This window comes from Caretta caretta, chromosome 21 (genome assembly GCF_965140235.1).
Source record: "Caretta caretta isolate rCarCar2 chromosome 21, rCarCar1.hap1, whole genome shotgun sequence".
NCBI lineage: Eukaryota > Metazoa > Chordata > Testudines > Cheloniidae > Caretta > Caretta caretta.
The window spans coordinates 3,738,267-3,752,586 of record NC_134226.1 but is presented as its reverse complement, the minus strand read 5'-3'; the positions used below and the strand labels follow the sequence as shown (position 1 = coordinate 3,752,586).

The 14,320-nt window shown below is 46.6% G+C and overlaps 2 protein-coding genes across 9 annotated transcripts in view; one reads left to right on the top strand and one right to left on the bottom strand.

The window, feature by feature from the left end:
- Positions 1-8,699, top strand: part of TRAF3IP3 (TRAF3 interacting protein 3) — a 27,863-nt gene extending 19,164 nt beyond the window's left edge. For 5 of the 6 annotated variants that reach the window (XM_048826475.2, XM_048826473.2, XM_048826469.2 and 2 more), the window contains 7 exons: positions 866-1,003; positions 1,697-1,832; positions 2,747-2,809; positions 4,581-4,640; positions 5,241-5,389; positions 7,867-7,980; positions 8,463-8,699. In XM_048826475.2, the coding sequence (XP_048682432.2) occupies positions 866-1,003; positions 1,697-1,832; positions 2,747-2,809; positions 4,581-4,640; positions 5,241-5,389; positions 7,867-7,980; positions 8,463-8,546 (744 nt within the window). In that variant the 3' untranslated portion in view covers positions 8,547-8,699. The remainder of the gene's footprint in view (positions 1-865; positions 1,004-1,696; positions 1,833-2,746; positions 2,810-4,580; positions 4,641-5,240; positions 5,390-7,866; positions 7,981-8,462) is intronic. The other variant, XR_007353445.2, reaches the window with a different exon arrangement.
- C21H1orf74 (chromosome 21 C1orf74 homolog) lies at positions 8,700-14,320 on the bottom strand. Of its 3 annotated transcripts, XM_048826477.2 has the most exons (3): positions 11,666-11,891; positions 11,225-11,476; positions 8,700-11,008 (listed from the first exon to the last, which is right to left on the bottom strand). In XM_048826477.2, exon 3 carries the CDS (start codon positions 10,876-10,878, stop codon positions 10,078-10,080), a length of 801 nt encoding a protein of 266 aa, XP_048682434.2. In that variant the 5' UTR covers positions 10,879-11,008; positions 11,225-11,476; positions 11,666-11,891; the 3' UTR covers positions 8,700-10,077. The 3 variants fall into 3 exon arrangements, with proteins under 3 accessions (XP_048682434.2, XP_074978237.1, XP_074978235.1); XM_075122136.1 differs by lacking the exon at positions 11,666-11,891 and adding an exon at positions 14,256-14,320 and having other exon boundaries at positions 8,700-11,476; XM_075122134.1 differs by having other exon boundaries at positions 8,700-11,476; positions 11,589-11,891.

Here is a 14,320-nt window from a genome sequence, read left to right as displayed (position 1 = left end):
GCTCTGGATGGGTGCCCTTTGGTGTGGCTTTTTTGAGACCAAAATCCTAACAAATAACGTCACCAGGAGAGTTCTCCTGTGCCACATTTGTCCACTGGGCCAGGGAACAAATTAACATTTTCAACACCGAAAAACAAAACACGACGACAAAGCAGCACAGAAACAATCTGTTTTAAACGTACAGAAACACACAAGAGTTCGGGTAATCCCCTATGTCAAACTCATGGTAGTTATACTAAACACTCCTCTTGTATGTACAGTCATATGGACCTTTAACTTCCAGAGTGAAAAGCTCCTGCTTGTTTCTCTCCCCTCCCCATCAGGCAGCACCGTATTCTAATATGTCTCTATGCTACTTCACTACACAAAAACAGGGCAATGCCATCATGTTATATTACAAATGCACAGAACTTACTTCGCCCCTGCATTTCCCAGAGGTGTTCGAGACAGCGCTGTCAGAGTATGATCTTGAAAGAGCAAACCCTACACATTCATGTGTGTGGAGCGGCAGGGCGGGGGGCTGTGTCATAGTTCAGCACATTACACAGACTGGAATCTTCACAGATGACACCAAAAATCTGATTTCTGATTCTCCATGCTTGGATTTTGATGCGCTGTATTCATTTCAATGAGGGGAATGGGGAATCTTTAAAGGCGGGGCGCCTGGGTTGAGTTCATCACTGGTTCTATCAGATGAGCTTGTGCTTGTAAATGTATAGGTGCAAGATAAAAGCCGGCATTAAACAGATACAAGAGCTGCAGCATTTTAACTAAACCAGTATAAAATCACACAGTGCAGCAACGTGGTGTGTAGATCAGTCCTCAGCTAACAACGTTGAGTCTTGGGTGTTGTTTTGTTCTTCAGAGGACCCTGGCAGTCACTGAAGACGACTGTGCTCTCTGGAAAGAACACTATGACACATTAGAAGCAGAGTGGAGTAAGACAGCCACTAAGCACACTGAACTAGAGAACAAGCTCTGTGTTTTGCAGAACCAACTGCAAGTAAGTTCGTTCTCTGCCGTATGGTTGTCTTGTTGCCTCTGCTGCTCTGGTCAGGCTGTCAGAGACCACGGATGTATGATCACGAATGGGTTAAATTCAAACACAACTCCACTGTGGCAGAGGTTTTATCTGTATCCTCTTCTAAATTACAGTATTTAGGTGATTATAAGATTTTCCCCAGGCTGCAACTTTGTTTAAAATGTCTATAAACTCATTACATTTCTATGTAATGTCATCTGCTCCATATGACTGTAACCCTGATGTCCCAGCCATGGAGTTCAAATAACTGAATTCCCCTTGAGACTGAGTTGCACAGAGAATTCTTTTGTGTGGCATTTCTCCATACTGTTAAATAGCCACCATACTCCTCTTCAGAAGAGGCTGCATTGCAATTGTAGGCCAAGTGGAATCAATTACACAGTGAAACACATGTTTCTAGGTGTGCAAAAACTTCAGCATACAACTATGCAGGCCAGCGATTCAGGCCAATTTGAAAACAAGGCCTTTAATTTCTTGGTTAAACAATGCTGTGTTATTATTTACAAGTCAGACAGGAACAGATTTTCAGAGTTGTTGAGCACTCACAGCTCACTTTGACTTCTGACGGCCAGGCCCACATTGTGTATCCTTTGAATTGTTAAGTATAACTTCTATAACCAATGCCCTGATGCTGAGGTTCTTTCCTGAATGTAGTGGGCAGACACCCAGAATGAGCAGCTCCACCAGGCCCTGCATAACTTGGAGAGTGAGCGGGAAGATCTCAATTTGAGACTCGAGGCTCTACAAGAAGACAGCCAGCTCAGAATGGAGCACATCAGTGCAATGGAAGGTACCGACTTTGCTAAGGGAAGAGCAGGATGAGTAATGGCAAAGGTTTCTCCCCAACAGGTTACCTTCAGGAAATACGTTTTTTAAAAATCCCAGTTGTTAAAGCCCAACATAAAAAAATACCTTCCTTTAAGCACTTTGAACATCTAGGCTTGGAAGACTACTCTGGTTTCCAGTAGGGATCCTAGATTAAGTTTTATCCAATTTTCTCTACCTAGGGTGACTGAGTTAGAAGGAGGTCAAGTGACTTTTCCAAAAGAAAGGGTGGTCTGGGAGCCAAAAGCTCTGGGTTGAATCCCCAGCTCTGTCACAGGCCCTCTGTGTGCTCTAGTCTAGAGCAAGTCACTGCATCTTTGTGCTTCAGTTTCCCTACCTGTGAAATGGGGATATTACTAACCCACCTCACATGGTTGTTGACAAATTCTTTAACATTTGAGCTGCATGGGAACAGTGATGGGCATGATGAGGCCATAAATAAATGCTAATCATATTGGCAAGTGGCAGTTCAGACAGGGGCCCTGAAATTCAGTTACTATTAATGTGGCTATTTTAAGTGTAGCAAATAAAATTAACGACCGATAAACTAATGGCAGCCGTATCTACCTAATGGATTTAAGTCTTGCAAACCGTCATTTAAACTAAAACCAGAACAGACAGCATTATTAATAGAGTATAAAGAGCACCAGTAAAGCTGCCTTCACTGGTTAAACAGCATTTATTTGGGCATGTGTGATTAACAGGAAATCGCTGGAGTCTTAAGGAAAAACATTAGCTCATGAAGGCTCTCAACACCTTTCATTCCACTGTACAGAAGTTGTACAAATTTGGAGAGAAGGAAACCTGCAGCACTTGCAGAGATTTCCTCAGAGATTTTTTGTCATCCCTGACTTCTAATAATTAATTTGTTAATTTCAGGTAAATTGCAAAATGAACAAAAGCAAAAGCTGGCGCTGGAGGCGACAATCACTTGTTTGCGCAGTAAGTAGCACTGCAGGGCACAGGCCTGCATTTTTAAAATGCATTAAGTCTGACGCTGCCTTTGCAGCTTAACCCCAGTGAGCTCATGAACCCTGGCTTACATGGATAAGATAAGAGTCAGGCCCACTGCTCTGTGAAATGCGCCTTACAGGGAAATGCAAGAGCCTTCTCCAGTTACATCTATTCTTCTCCATTCATGGATAAACTCCCCTGCACAAAGACTGATGGAAAAGGAGGACTTGTGGCACCTTAGAGACGAACACATTTATTTGAGCATAAGCTGTCGTGAGCTGTAGTGGAAAAATGCATCTGATGAAGTGAGCTGTAGCTCACGAAAGCTCATGCTCAAATAAATTGGTTAGTCTCTAAGGTGCCACAAGTACTCCTTTTCTTTTTGCAAATACAGACTAACACGGCTGCTACTCTGAAACCTGTCATTATGAGAGACTGATGGGATTGTCTTTCCTATTCCTTATATAAAAGCAGGTTTACCCATCACCCAGAGCAACTGTGATTGGCTCTAAAGGTGACCAGGTTATCAGAAGGTCTCAGCTGATTGATTCTGCAAACAGAAAATCCAGGGATCTGGAGGGAGGGAGGGCATGAAAGACACCCCCCCTCCCCCTCCCCCCCCCCATAGCCTGCTCATCTCCACTAGGCACATCACCAGCACTTGGCATTGATCATTATTAGCACAACACAACCTCATTTTACAGTGTGTCTTTGACACAGACTTTATCCCAGATTGTCTTAGAGTTAAATATTAGCAGAGGGAGAAAAAGTACAACAGGAGAGGGCAGAAGGAGACTGTTTTCACCGGACACTGGAAAAGAGATGGAGATACAGTGGAGTGGGCAAAAGGGAAGCTGTTTCAGACAACAGGAGAGTCAGAGGAGACGGCTCTCACGTTAACACAATCTGGATACTGTTAACAGGACACTGGGGCTAGAGAGAAGGGTAGAAGGATGAGGCGTGACACACGCAGATAGCAGTGGCTGGAGAAAGACCACCGAGCATTTAAAATACAAGGACCTGGATTTTCAAAAGTGACTAGTCACTCTGACAGCCTGACTTCTTGGGTGCACAACCTGAGATGCCTTAAAGAGGTTTGATTTTCAGACAGTGCTTGGCACCTGCCTCTTGAAAATCTGCTCTCTTTAAGATCTCTCAGCTTGATTGCCCCAAATCACGTCATTTAAAAATCTTGGACATGGAGAATCATTTTGTACTGGGTCCTGAACTGAGTGGGGGAGCCAGTGAAGTTGCTGACAGGTACTGTTGCACTTCTCTGTACATTGCGAAGGAAGGCATGCTATCTTCAATAATCATAGGCAAATAAGATTTTGCCTTTCAGAATAAATCTGTCCAGACTTCACAGCATCTGTTGGGGTATTTTTTTTTATAACAGCAACAACAGACCTAACTCTTCTGTCTTAGGGGATAGCCATACAACCCTTGGGCTTTTAGCAGAGTAGCTTGGGTATAACCGGTGGCAGAATTTTCCAAGAAATTGTATGAATGAAGCGAGTCAAACCACTGAAGTGAGCTGTGGCTCACGAAAGCTCATGCTCAAATAAATTGGTTAGTCTCTAAGGTGCCACAAGTACTCCTTTTCTTTTTGACAGTAGAACCAGTTTACAGTGAACTAAAAACAAACAAGGAGGGCTGAGATAGGAGAAGGGGCAGATTAGAAGAGAAAGAAGAAATGCCCAGAATGAAACTGATTTGTGTAAATAATTTGGGTGATAATAGTGGCTTATTCTATTTGCAGACCAGTTACAGAACCAGTCCAAGGAGCAGAAGGCTCAGGAAGAGGTGGTAGGAAGAAAAGGTCAGAAAACTTTGTAACTCAGACTCTAGACAACCATTATGCTTCTAACCTCACATGAAAAGGTTAAACAGTAACTTCTAGTGAAATCGATTTATCTGTTTAGCGTAAAGCAATTCTACTGTTCATAACAGGTTGCTATGTATTCCTAATTGATACAAAATTTAGCCTCACTATATACAAATACATGTATCTGTGATGGCAAATGCCTTAAACAATAAATTGATTTGATTTCAACACTTCTGCTTCAGAGGCCATGCCAGTCATTGTTTACTTGATATGCCACATCTCCAATTTCAGCTACCCCTGCACACCAAGAAAATCATCATCAAAGACTGGGGAGTTTTGACCCCCCTCCCCACCAAAGGTAGCTTACTTTGCCAGACTACTATCAAACACCTAATAATTGTTTTAAAAATAAATATTTCTAACTCATATGCACAACCGAGCAGTAAGACAACTAAGCCATGTCCTGCATTCATTTCCAGCAGCTGAATACATGTTTAAGTGTACAAAGTTAAAGATAATCAACTTGTAGAACAATGAAGAGGCTGACCAAAAGCCTGGACTCATTTCTCATTGGAAGTCTGGCTGTTTTTTTAGATCAGGTTTTAACTATGCAGCTCCAACCCCCCAGTCCAGTCAGAGAAAGACAAGATGCTTTGTTAAAGCATCCTGACCATGAGGGAGAGGAAAATCTGAAGGACCAGGTGCAAAAGAGGACAGCCCAGCTCATTGCAAAGGAAAAGGAGGTGAGGAGGTGATACAATCCGTTAATGAGATTCAGTGTTCTCATTAGGAGATTAATTGCTATTTTTAAAGGCTTCCAAGGCAGAAATAAAAATGGTGTGTGATGATTTTTAGGAATAACCATACAAATAGTATCTAATTCTGTAACTGGAGACTCACGGTCACTACATTTTGAGTCTGACCTCAACTAAACCCCCCGTTGGGTTTCCTCTAAGTACTTCCAGGTGGAAGAATAGTCATGCAGTGACCTCGAAGCAAGCCCTTTATACAGATAGCCTTAAAGTCACAAAATATTTCATACCCCGAATAAAACCTTCCCATGCAGAAGCTGAAATGTATGTTGGCATGCGAGTTAAATACTGCAGGTCAATCTTGTACATAGAGGAGCTCAGGGCTATCAAAATAAAACATAACATTGGTACCCATCTTCCCAGACCATTGACTTCCCTGCCCCTCCCGCCAAGCCAGCTCCTTTGACGCTGTTACCTCCTGGAGCAAAGAAGAGAAAGATAGAAACACAGTTTATATTCACCAAAGGGAATCAGTAAAGAGAAAATACCCAAAGGCACATTTTAAAATTAAGTGCACACAGAGCTGTGGGATGCAGGAGCAGTGCTGGACGACAAGTCCCTCCCGCACGGGGCTCACCACATGACAGCACACGCACAGGGCAGCGCCACAGGGAGCAGACACAGAGACAGAGTGGTTGGGGTTCAGGGAGCAGAGAGGGTACAAGGGACCTGTATGCACCCGGGTGGGGGACAGGTAGACCCCTAGAATTAGCGTTTCCTAAGCACAAGCATGTGTTAGCAATGCCACTGATGCTAGATACCCCTAGGGGAGCGCTGTTACGGGGAGCACACACCTACCCCTCACAGTTATCGTCTCAGCGGGCTCCCCCAGAACCACACAGATGTTCTGCCAGTCTGTCCTCTGCACTCAGAAGCCCCTGGCAGCTGCCAGTGGGGCAGTTACACGCTGCTCATCCCAAACACACCTGTGGCTCCAGTACTTGGAAGGTAAAGGATCAGACAATTAAAATGAGGCCTGGGGAATTGTGGCTCTGGGGAATTTAATTGCTCTGCTTTAATCTCTCTTCCCCTATTTCTTTATGTCCTAATCAGGCCCACACCCTTGGGAGGAGTTGTTTGGGTGGGGAGGGAGAGGTGAGGCTTTTTCTTTCTTTATTGACTGTCTAATATAGTGCCTATAAAATACCTAGACACCAAGGGACTTATACACAGGAATTTATCAAATAGGCATTTACCCTTCTCTGTGGCCGATGGAACTCAGAGTTACCTTTAGGGCTCAAAGTGTCTTACTGAACTCACATGGTCTCCTTCAATGACTACAAGCACCAGACATTGCAAATTGGATCTAAATCAGCTGGGGGCAGGGAGAGTGCAAAATACCATTAAATCTAAAGGAAACAGGTGAGAGCAGGAACTGGCTAGAACACACAAAGTTCTTCCTTTGCCAACAGCTTTTACAGGGCTACATTACATACAGTATTGTGCACCATCAGGAAACTTGCAGTGCACCTTGCATAGACCATGGACTCCTCATACAATGCGGCCTCAAAACAATCTGACCAGCCCTAGGCACACCTGACCTGCTATGCATTGCCACAAACATCAATGCAACTAACACAGAATACGCACAAACACTAGGAGGTCTCCATAGGTAATAACAGTGCCCCCCAGCCACGGCCAGAACCTTAGTGCTTTGGGGGAGCTGCTGAAAGCACAACTTCCCCTCCCCAAAATGAAAAGGAAAAATATAACAGCCACTCTCACCTGCTGGAAGAAAGCGAGATGCAGTCAGCAGCAGCCCATTCCAAAACAGCCATCTTAGGGCTGCAGCTGTTTGACACTGCCCAATTTAAAGGGTCACTCCCCCAAGGCATGCTGGGGAGGAAAAAAGTTTTGGAGAGAGCTAATAATGACCAGTCAGGCACAGAGGAAGATGTGTTTTGGGGGAAGGGGCTGTTCCTGTGTGATGCCTTTCCCTTCCCTCCCACTTCTTACTCAGTCCTACTGATTTTGTTCCTACCTTCCAGCCGGTAAAGCTCTGCATGGGGGCAAGGGGTTTACCTATAAGGAGCCAGTTGCATGCCTGGGGACTTTCTCTTCTGCTGTCATAGGCACTAGGATGGGATTAAGTATATTATGTTTTGGTGGGGGAAAATATTACATTTTTGTCTCACATGACTTGAGTGCTGCTGAAAGGTGCCAGCATACTAGCACTATAGGCTAAAGACCCCGGGAGAGGTAATATGCAGACAGAGGCAGCGTGTGCTTCCCTTGGGCTCCTCTTAACAATAAACTGCTGTCCTGCCCTAGATGTCACAATACTAGGGGGGGGGAGGGAAGATCACTCTCCACTACATGGGCTCTGTTGCACTGAGACCTTCACCGAGACCTGCCAAATTCTTGGTACACGTGGGCCATTTCCTAACACTTGTCTGCTTTGTTTCCAGTGCGCAGATCTCCGCTCTGAGCTGGAGGCCCTGAGCGATGAGTACCGCTCCTGCATGACCAAGTTACGTCAGTGCCGAGATGAGCTCAATCAGTTCCAGAGCAAACAGTCAAAAGTAGGAGTTCGCTTTTACTGTGTCCACTGTTACCCACTGCAAACATCCTGAGCAGTTTGATACCTTTGCAGGCCCCACGCTGGGGTGGGGTGGGGTGGGATGGTTGTTTCTCAGTTCTGTTCCACTCAGGTTCTTACACTGCACGCATCACTGTACAGTCTGAGCCCCTTCCAATAGTGCTTTAAGCAACATGACTACACATCTGTCAAGTTGGTTCCTTTCTCTCCCCAGGAGCAGCAGATCCATGGGCGTGTCTTGTTTTGGTAGGATTTGTCTTTCTTTTAAATACACATTATGTGTTTATATTAGAGAAAGCAAAGTCAAAGAAACACATTGCACTTGGAGCAGAAGGTGGTGAGGTTTGTCATGTCATCTGGGCAATGGAGGAAGGATAGCGCCTGTGTCTTTACACCGAATGTTAAATTAAAAATTTCCTTTGGTTGTGTACTGATTCACTCAACACATTTAATTCTCTCTTTCAGGGACAACGTGGCCACTGGATCCCTCTCCTACTGGTGGTGATAGCAGCAGCCATGGCGGCTTTCTTAGCCAATTTTGTACCCTGAGAATCTGTCCGTTTCAATTACCTCAGCTCAGCAACTGACTCAACTTTCTTCACTGTAATGTATAAAAATTTTGTAGGGTTTTTGGGGGGATATTTTTGAGCTGGTCTCACTCCTCAACAAATTCACCCTGGTCCAATAAATGCCATGAGATCATTCCTGTTGCTTGGTTTAATTTTTAATTGCAGGTTACATGAGAAAAGGTTCAGTGTGTCTGCTGCAGCAACCGTACGTTTTATTGCATAGCATCAGCTCGAGGACAGAACTCAGTAGGAGACACAAAACCCTGCCCCCAACCCCTTCGCTTTCTGCCTAGACTACCTCAGCTCTTGTCCAGGTCCTTGTCACCTCCTACTTGATTACTGTAGCCTCTTCCTCTCCACCTCCCTGCCCCCCTCCAATCCATACAAAGCACTAGAGGTTGCTGATATTTTAATTAAGTGTGGAGAGAAAAATTGTGAAATGTCAATACCGCGTTAATCCAAGTCAATGCCCGGTACTTACTGAAATTCCTTTAACAGCTGAGTTCTATTGCTTTGACAACAGTATGTATCTTTAATGCAAACACACATTTGTGCTGTTAGCACAAGCAGGGTCTATAGTAGACGCGTTACACTAGATAACATGGGCATTAAGTAGTAATATTTATCAAACTTTACACGTTCCAAGCACGATACAAATATGGACCCCTTTTTAATCCTCACACTAGTTCTGAGAGGTAAATATCCCCATTTTGCAGATGTGGAAACTAAGGCACATATGGGGAGAAATCACTTGCCCAAATGCAGCCAGAGGAAAAAATGAGATTAGAACCCATGGCTTCTTGACTCCTGTCACTGTGCTCATTCTTCTAGTCAAACTGCTATTAGGAGCTGCTGTTGATGTGGTAGGGCAGGGGATGGAATTACCACAGGCCTATGTGGAAGGCAGAGTTCAATTGTGCCATCAGAGTCAGGTTACTAGGCCCTGGTCCACACTATGAACTGATGTTGGTATAATGACATCACTCAGGGGAGTGGAAAATCCCCACCCCTGAGCAACATAGCTATACCGACTGAACTTCTGGTGCAGACAGCACTATGTCGGCAGAATGGCTTCTCCTGTCGCCGTAGCTACCGCCTCTCAGGAAGGTGGAGTACCTACGCAGCTCTCCCATTGGCCTAGGTAGCGTCTTCACTAAGTGCTACAGCAGCGCTATAAGTGTAGACAAACCTTAGGAGTTGAACACCCTACAACTGGGATCCACCCTGCATGAACTGCCTGCAACCCAGCTGTCGGTGCCTGAATCCACAAAGTGCACTTCCAGGAAAGGCAAGTGTTCCATGTACCAGTGACATGGCGAGTACAGATTCAGCATCTAACATGGTCACCTTTCACATCCAGTGCTTTGGGCCCTAAATTCCAGGTGTGGGGGTGAGCTGTGGTTTCAAGCTATTCCTGAGGGAACCTTAGTCCATAAGGGAGTGTTAAGTGTCCCTCTAGATTTCATGCCTAGCACCCCCCAAACCTGTGATAAGAAATGAAGAAATTAGATTTACAAAGCAACAGCTGCTAGAGAAACCACCTCTGTTGAGATACAGAGGTTTGCAAAGTCATTCTGTGCACTAAATACGTCCTTCAGGTTTCCACTCCATGCATCCAGCCCCTCCTTCATGGCAAGATACAGGTTCTCTGGGACACTAAAGGAATAAATTCGGACTCTGAGATCTTTACTTATCCTACAGCAAGAGGCCTGGACAGTAAAAACTCTCAGTGGGGTCAGAGACAAACAGTTGTCAAACCCCTCCTCGGCAGTGAAAGTATAGGAAGCTGGGTAGCCCAGGAGAACACCAAAGATGGTGCATAGATTCCAATCAGCAGAGAAGATCTCACTGGTAGTGACGGCCTGAGATGTGATACTTGGCAGTGTTTTAACATGAGCCAGTATTTCAGCAATGTGGCCTTTTATAGGCTCCACGTATTCTGGTTCACAACGGCCAGGACACATCCTAGAAGCTGAAACATCAATGAAGGGCACTTTGTTTGTGAGTAACAGCATTTCCAGCCACAGTGCTGTCTTCTCCAGGTTGAGTATCAGAACATTGTCTGCTATATTTAGAAGGTGCAGCCGATGCCTCGTCAGGCCGATGCCCTGGATCTGCTGAAGGTAGTTCTCAATTTTGTTTATTCCAACTGAATTGTAATCGTAAAGGAGAGCAGGTTTCAATCCAGAAGCTACAGCTAAGATCTCCCCAGCCAGGTGCAAGGAGCCAGCTGGAGATAAACCCTTCTTCCTCCCTGGTTTAAGGTTCTGCTGAGCTGCCGCAATTAGCAACTGACAGGATGGCGTTGCCATCTGCTCCCTAGTTTCAGGATTATTCTGGAGATGGCTGATGCAGAGTGAAATCGTGAATCACTGTTCTCTCTACCTCCACAATCAACTTTTCTTTAGACTTCTGCTGCCCTAAGTCACTTCCTGAAAGATACTGAAATAAATAGTATTAGCATTTAAAAGGGATCCAATTTATTTGTGAGCTTCTTAAAGTTAGATTTCCACCCCCACCTCCCCCATCTTTAATTCCTGCAAAAGCAAATAGATCCCAAAATCCTCACATTTTCACCCTTGTGTGCACAAATAAACAGCCATTCAATCCCCATCTATCCTGCACGGGGCAGGGGCAAAATAAATTATTTCTACCTACGTTATAACAAAGAGTCTCTGGGATGTAACCCCATCCCATCAAGCTCTAGAATCAATTTACAGAGTCCACTCCAGGATTAGGGGTTTTAACGACTGAAGAGAACAGCTTGAATAATAGCACGAAGTTTAGGGCAGCACGGATGAGATACAGGCTCCTTAAACTGGAGGTTCCTAAACCGTGGTCCACGATCCGCAACGCACGTGCTGGTGGTGGCGGGAAGCCGGCGGGCGAGGCTCTCCTCCTGGCTCCCAACTGAAACAAAGAATATAGGAGTGGAAATGAAATGAAAGATGTTTTTCCACAGAGGTCATTAAAACCCAGCCAGAGCATCACACTAGGGGATTCACCACCCCCCGTTACACGCCCTGAAAGAGGCTGCAGAGAGCATTGAACACCAGTCGTCCAGAGGAAGCTAGGCTGAGGAACAGTTTGCACACACACCCTCTTCCCCAGAGAGCCCACCAGCGCAGCGCCGCGCAGCGCCGAGCACCGCCTGCGTGCACACGACGGGGGGAAGGGGAAGCTCCTCTTGGGTCTGCGCCAGCTGGGGGCCGAGCGGCAGCGTGCACCCCCGCCGCGGGGCCCGGCCTCGCCTGCGCGCTGCCCGGCTGGTGCTTTCTCCGCTGCGGGAAGCGAGGGGCGGGACGCGGGCGCCGGCTCAGCGCTCAGGCTTCCGCTTCCCCCGGCTCGCTACGCCCCCAGCGCCTGACACGGCAGCGGCCGGGCGAGTCCCGCCCGCTGCCTGCCCTTAAAGCGGGAGGCTGGGGGGTGGGCCCGGCCCCTCCTGCAAGCTGGACCCGCTGCTGACACAGCTCCGCTAGCCCCAGAGCAGGCTGCAGGACCATAGCCCCGGCAGGGAGGCTTCAAACTATGGCAGCTACGTCTGGGGACGGTGCGTTGATGCAAACGAAACGCCAGACTTGGAACAAAAAGTTAAAAAACAAACAAAACCTTTCCCGGTTGCAGCTGCAGCCCAGAACAGAAGTTAAAAACAAACAAAACCTTTCCCGGATGCAGTTGCAGCCCAGACCCCTATTGGGGATGCTCTGACAACAAGGGTTGTATTGTCTCAGAATCAGGTCCTGTGACCATTTCAGAGACTAAAGCCAAGTACTGAACCAGCACCGGCCGAAGCACCCTGTAAAGCTAAAAGAACAGGAGTCCTTGTGGCACCTTAGAGACTAACACATTTATTTGAGCGTCAGCTTTCGTGAGCTACAGCCCACAAGCTAGCATCCAAACTCCTGGTAGGGACATTTTTCGCTGGAAAGATTGTCTCGGTAGAAGCGCCCACTGGAGTGTCGCAGCCATCGGGCTGGAGTATCCTTTTTGGCGAGTTATGCGGGGTTCCACAAACCTCTCCTCTGGGCCTGGCCATTCCCCCTCTCCTGCAGGGTATTCCCAGTAGGTCAGAGGGGCCCGTTTTCAGCATTGCCTTGCTGCCTCCCCGCCATGCTACAGGGATAAACCCCGCAGAGATAAAATGCGGGCAGCACCTGCTGCAGGCTATTGGGAGGTTCATCCACTCAGCAGCTCAGAGGCCCGCCCTGATACACTCCTTTTGCAAGAGGGGGACCTTGCTGGGCAACCTTCCCCGCTAGCATGGCCAGGGCATAACAAAGCCCCAGTGAGCCTGGTGCAAGAATAGGTTTAGGGCCGCAGCCCATCGCAGCCCACCCCACCCCCAAACCTTGCCCTCAGGAACCCTCCCACCTCTTTCCAGGTGAGCTCTTTGCTCTTGAAGTGGCGGCAGTAGTGAGAGTCCGGGGCAGGGGCTGAAAACCTGACAGGGCCACCCAGAAAAGCCCCGGGCTGCAAAAAGCTTGAGCCACAGTGACCATCTTACCCAGGAGATGGGGTGAGAGGACTTCCTCAGAGCCCTGGTCAGCAGCCTAACCCCTCCCCTGGACGGTCTCACCAGCCTCACCGGTCACCGCCTCAGCCACCCTTTGGGGCAACCAGAGATCCCAAAATCTACCACCCTAGGCCCCCTCTGCTGCATAGGCCCCCGTAACTTGTGGCCCCTGGCATGACTTGCAGTACTGTAACTCTACCACTGTAGCAGGGCTTTAAAAAAGGCTAATCCACATCACATCACCCCACTTTCCCCTCTGGTAGCTTGGGATCTTGTAAACTAGAAGGCAAACGATGCCTCCACACCAGCTACTCTGAAGGCAGTGGAGTTCCCTTTCTTTTACACTTGTGAAGGCAAGCTCTAGCCGGCCCCCCTCATCCTGTTTTCAGGAGACAGAAGACTTACTATAGCACATGCTTGTGAGGGTACGTAAACCTCAAAACAGGCAGCGGTTCCAATTTTTATCTAGACTGCCCGTTTAAAAATCCTGAAGACCTGACAACAGCCTAAGGTGGGAGCTTAGATACAATAGGTAACCTAAAAGTACTTCAGAAATACTAAAAGCTAAACCTTTGTAAACATACCCATCACAGTATTATTTTGGAAACAAGCAGCACAGAGGCAACTAAAAGCAAGAAGAAAAATTAAACGCATTTCCAAACCTCGAAGTATTTGGATCGAACATGGGATTGGTTCATGCTTTGCCCAGATTGGGTTTGCCCATCTATTACTTATGGCACAATTAGTTTAGGGAAGCCATGTTCCATGTACTTTGAAATGCCAGTTCGTACACTAATAGATATACTGCTGTTTTGCCTGTAGGCGTTGTGTATTCTGGAAGCATTCCAAGGTTTTTATGGTGCTTAATGACATCAGCTTTCTTGGGTTACAGTAAATCAGAAGGAAAGTACTTCCTACACTAAGTTTTAGTAGACTCAGAGGTTGACACTGCAGTAAACAGGAGCTCATTCACCAATGAGTATAGTACAGCAGGGATGTTATAAATATCCCAGTAAAGGTTTGGGTAAATTTGTTATCATTTGTAACATTGTTTGCTTCCTGTTAGGGTGCATATCATAGCACCTTATTTTTGCTGGGTATAGGGAAAGCAGAATGTCTTTTTTTTTTTTTTTTTTGCAGCATGGTTTATATGATTAGCTGGGGTTGCTCGTTCACCTGCACATCCACCAATGCCATCATGTGCCAGCAATGCCCCTCTGCCATGTACATTGGCCAAACCG

What these genes read in the sequence shown, in the direction of transcription:
- C21H1orf74 (XM_075122136.1), bottom strand. Translation starts at nt 10,878, where the DNA reads ATGGCAACGCCATCCTGTCAGTTGCTAATTGCGGCAGCTCAGCAGAAC.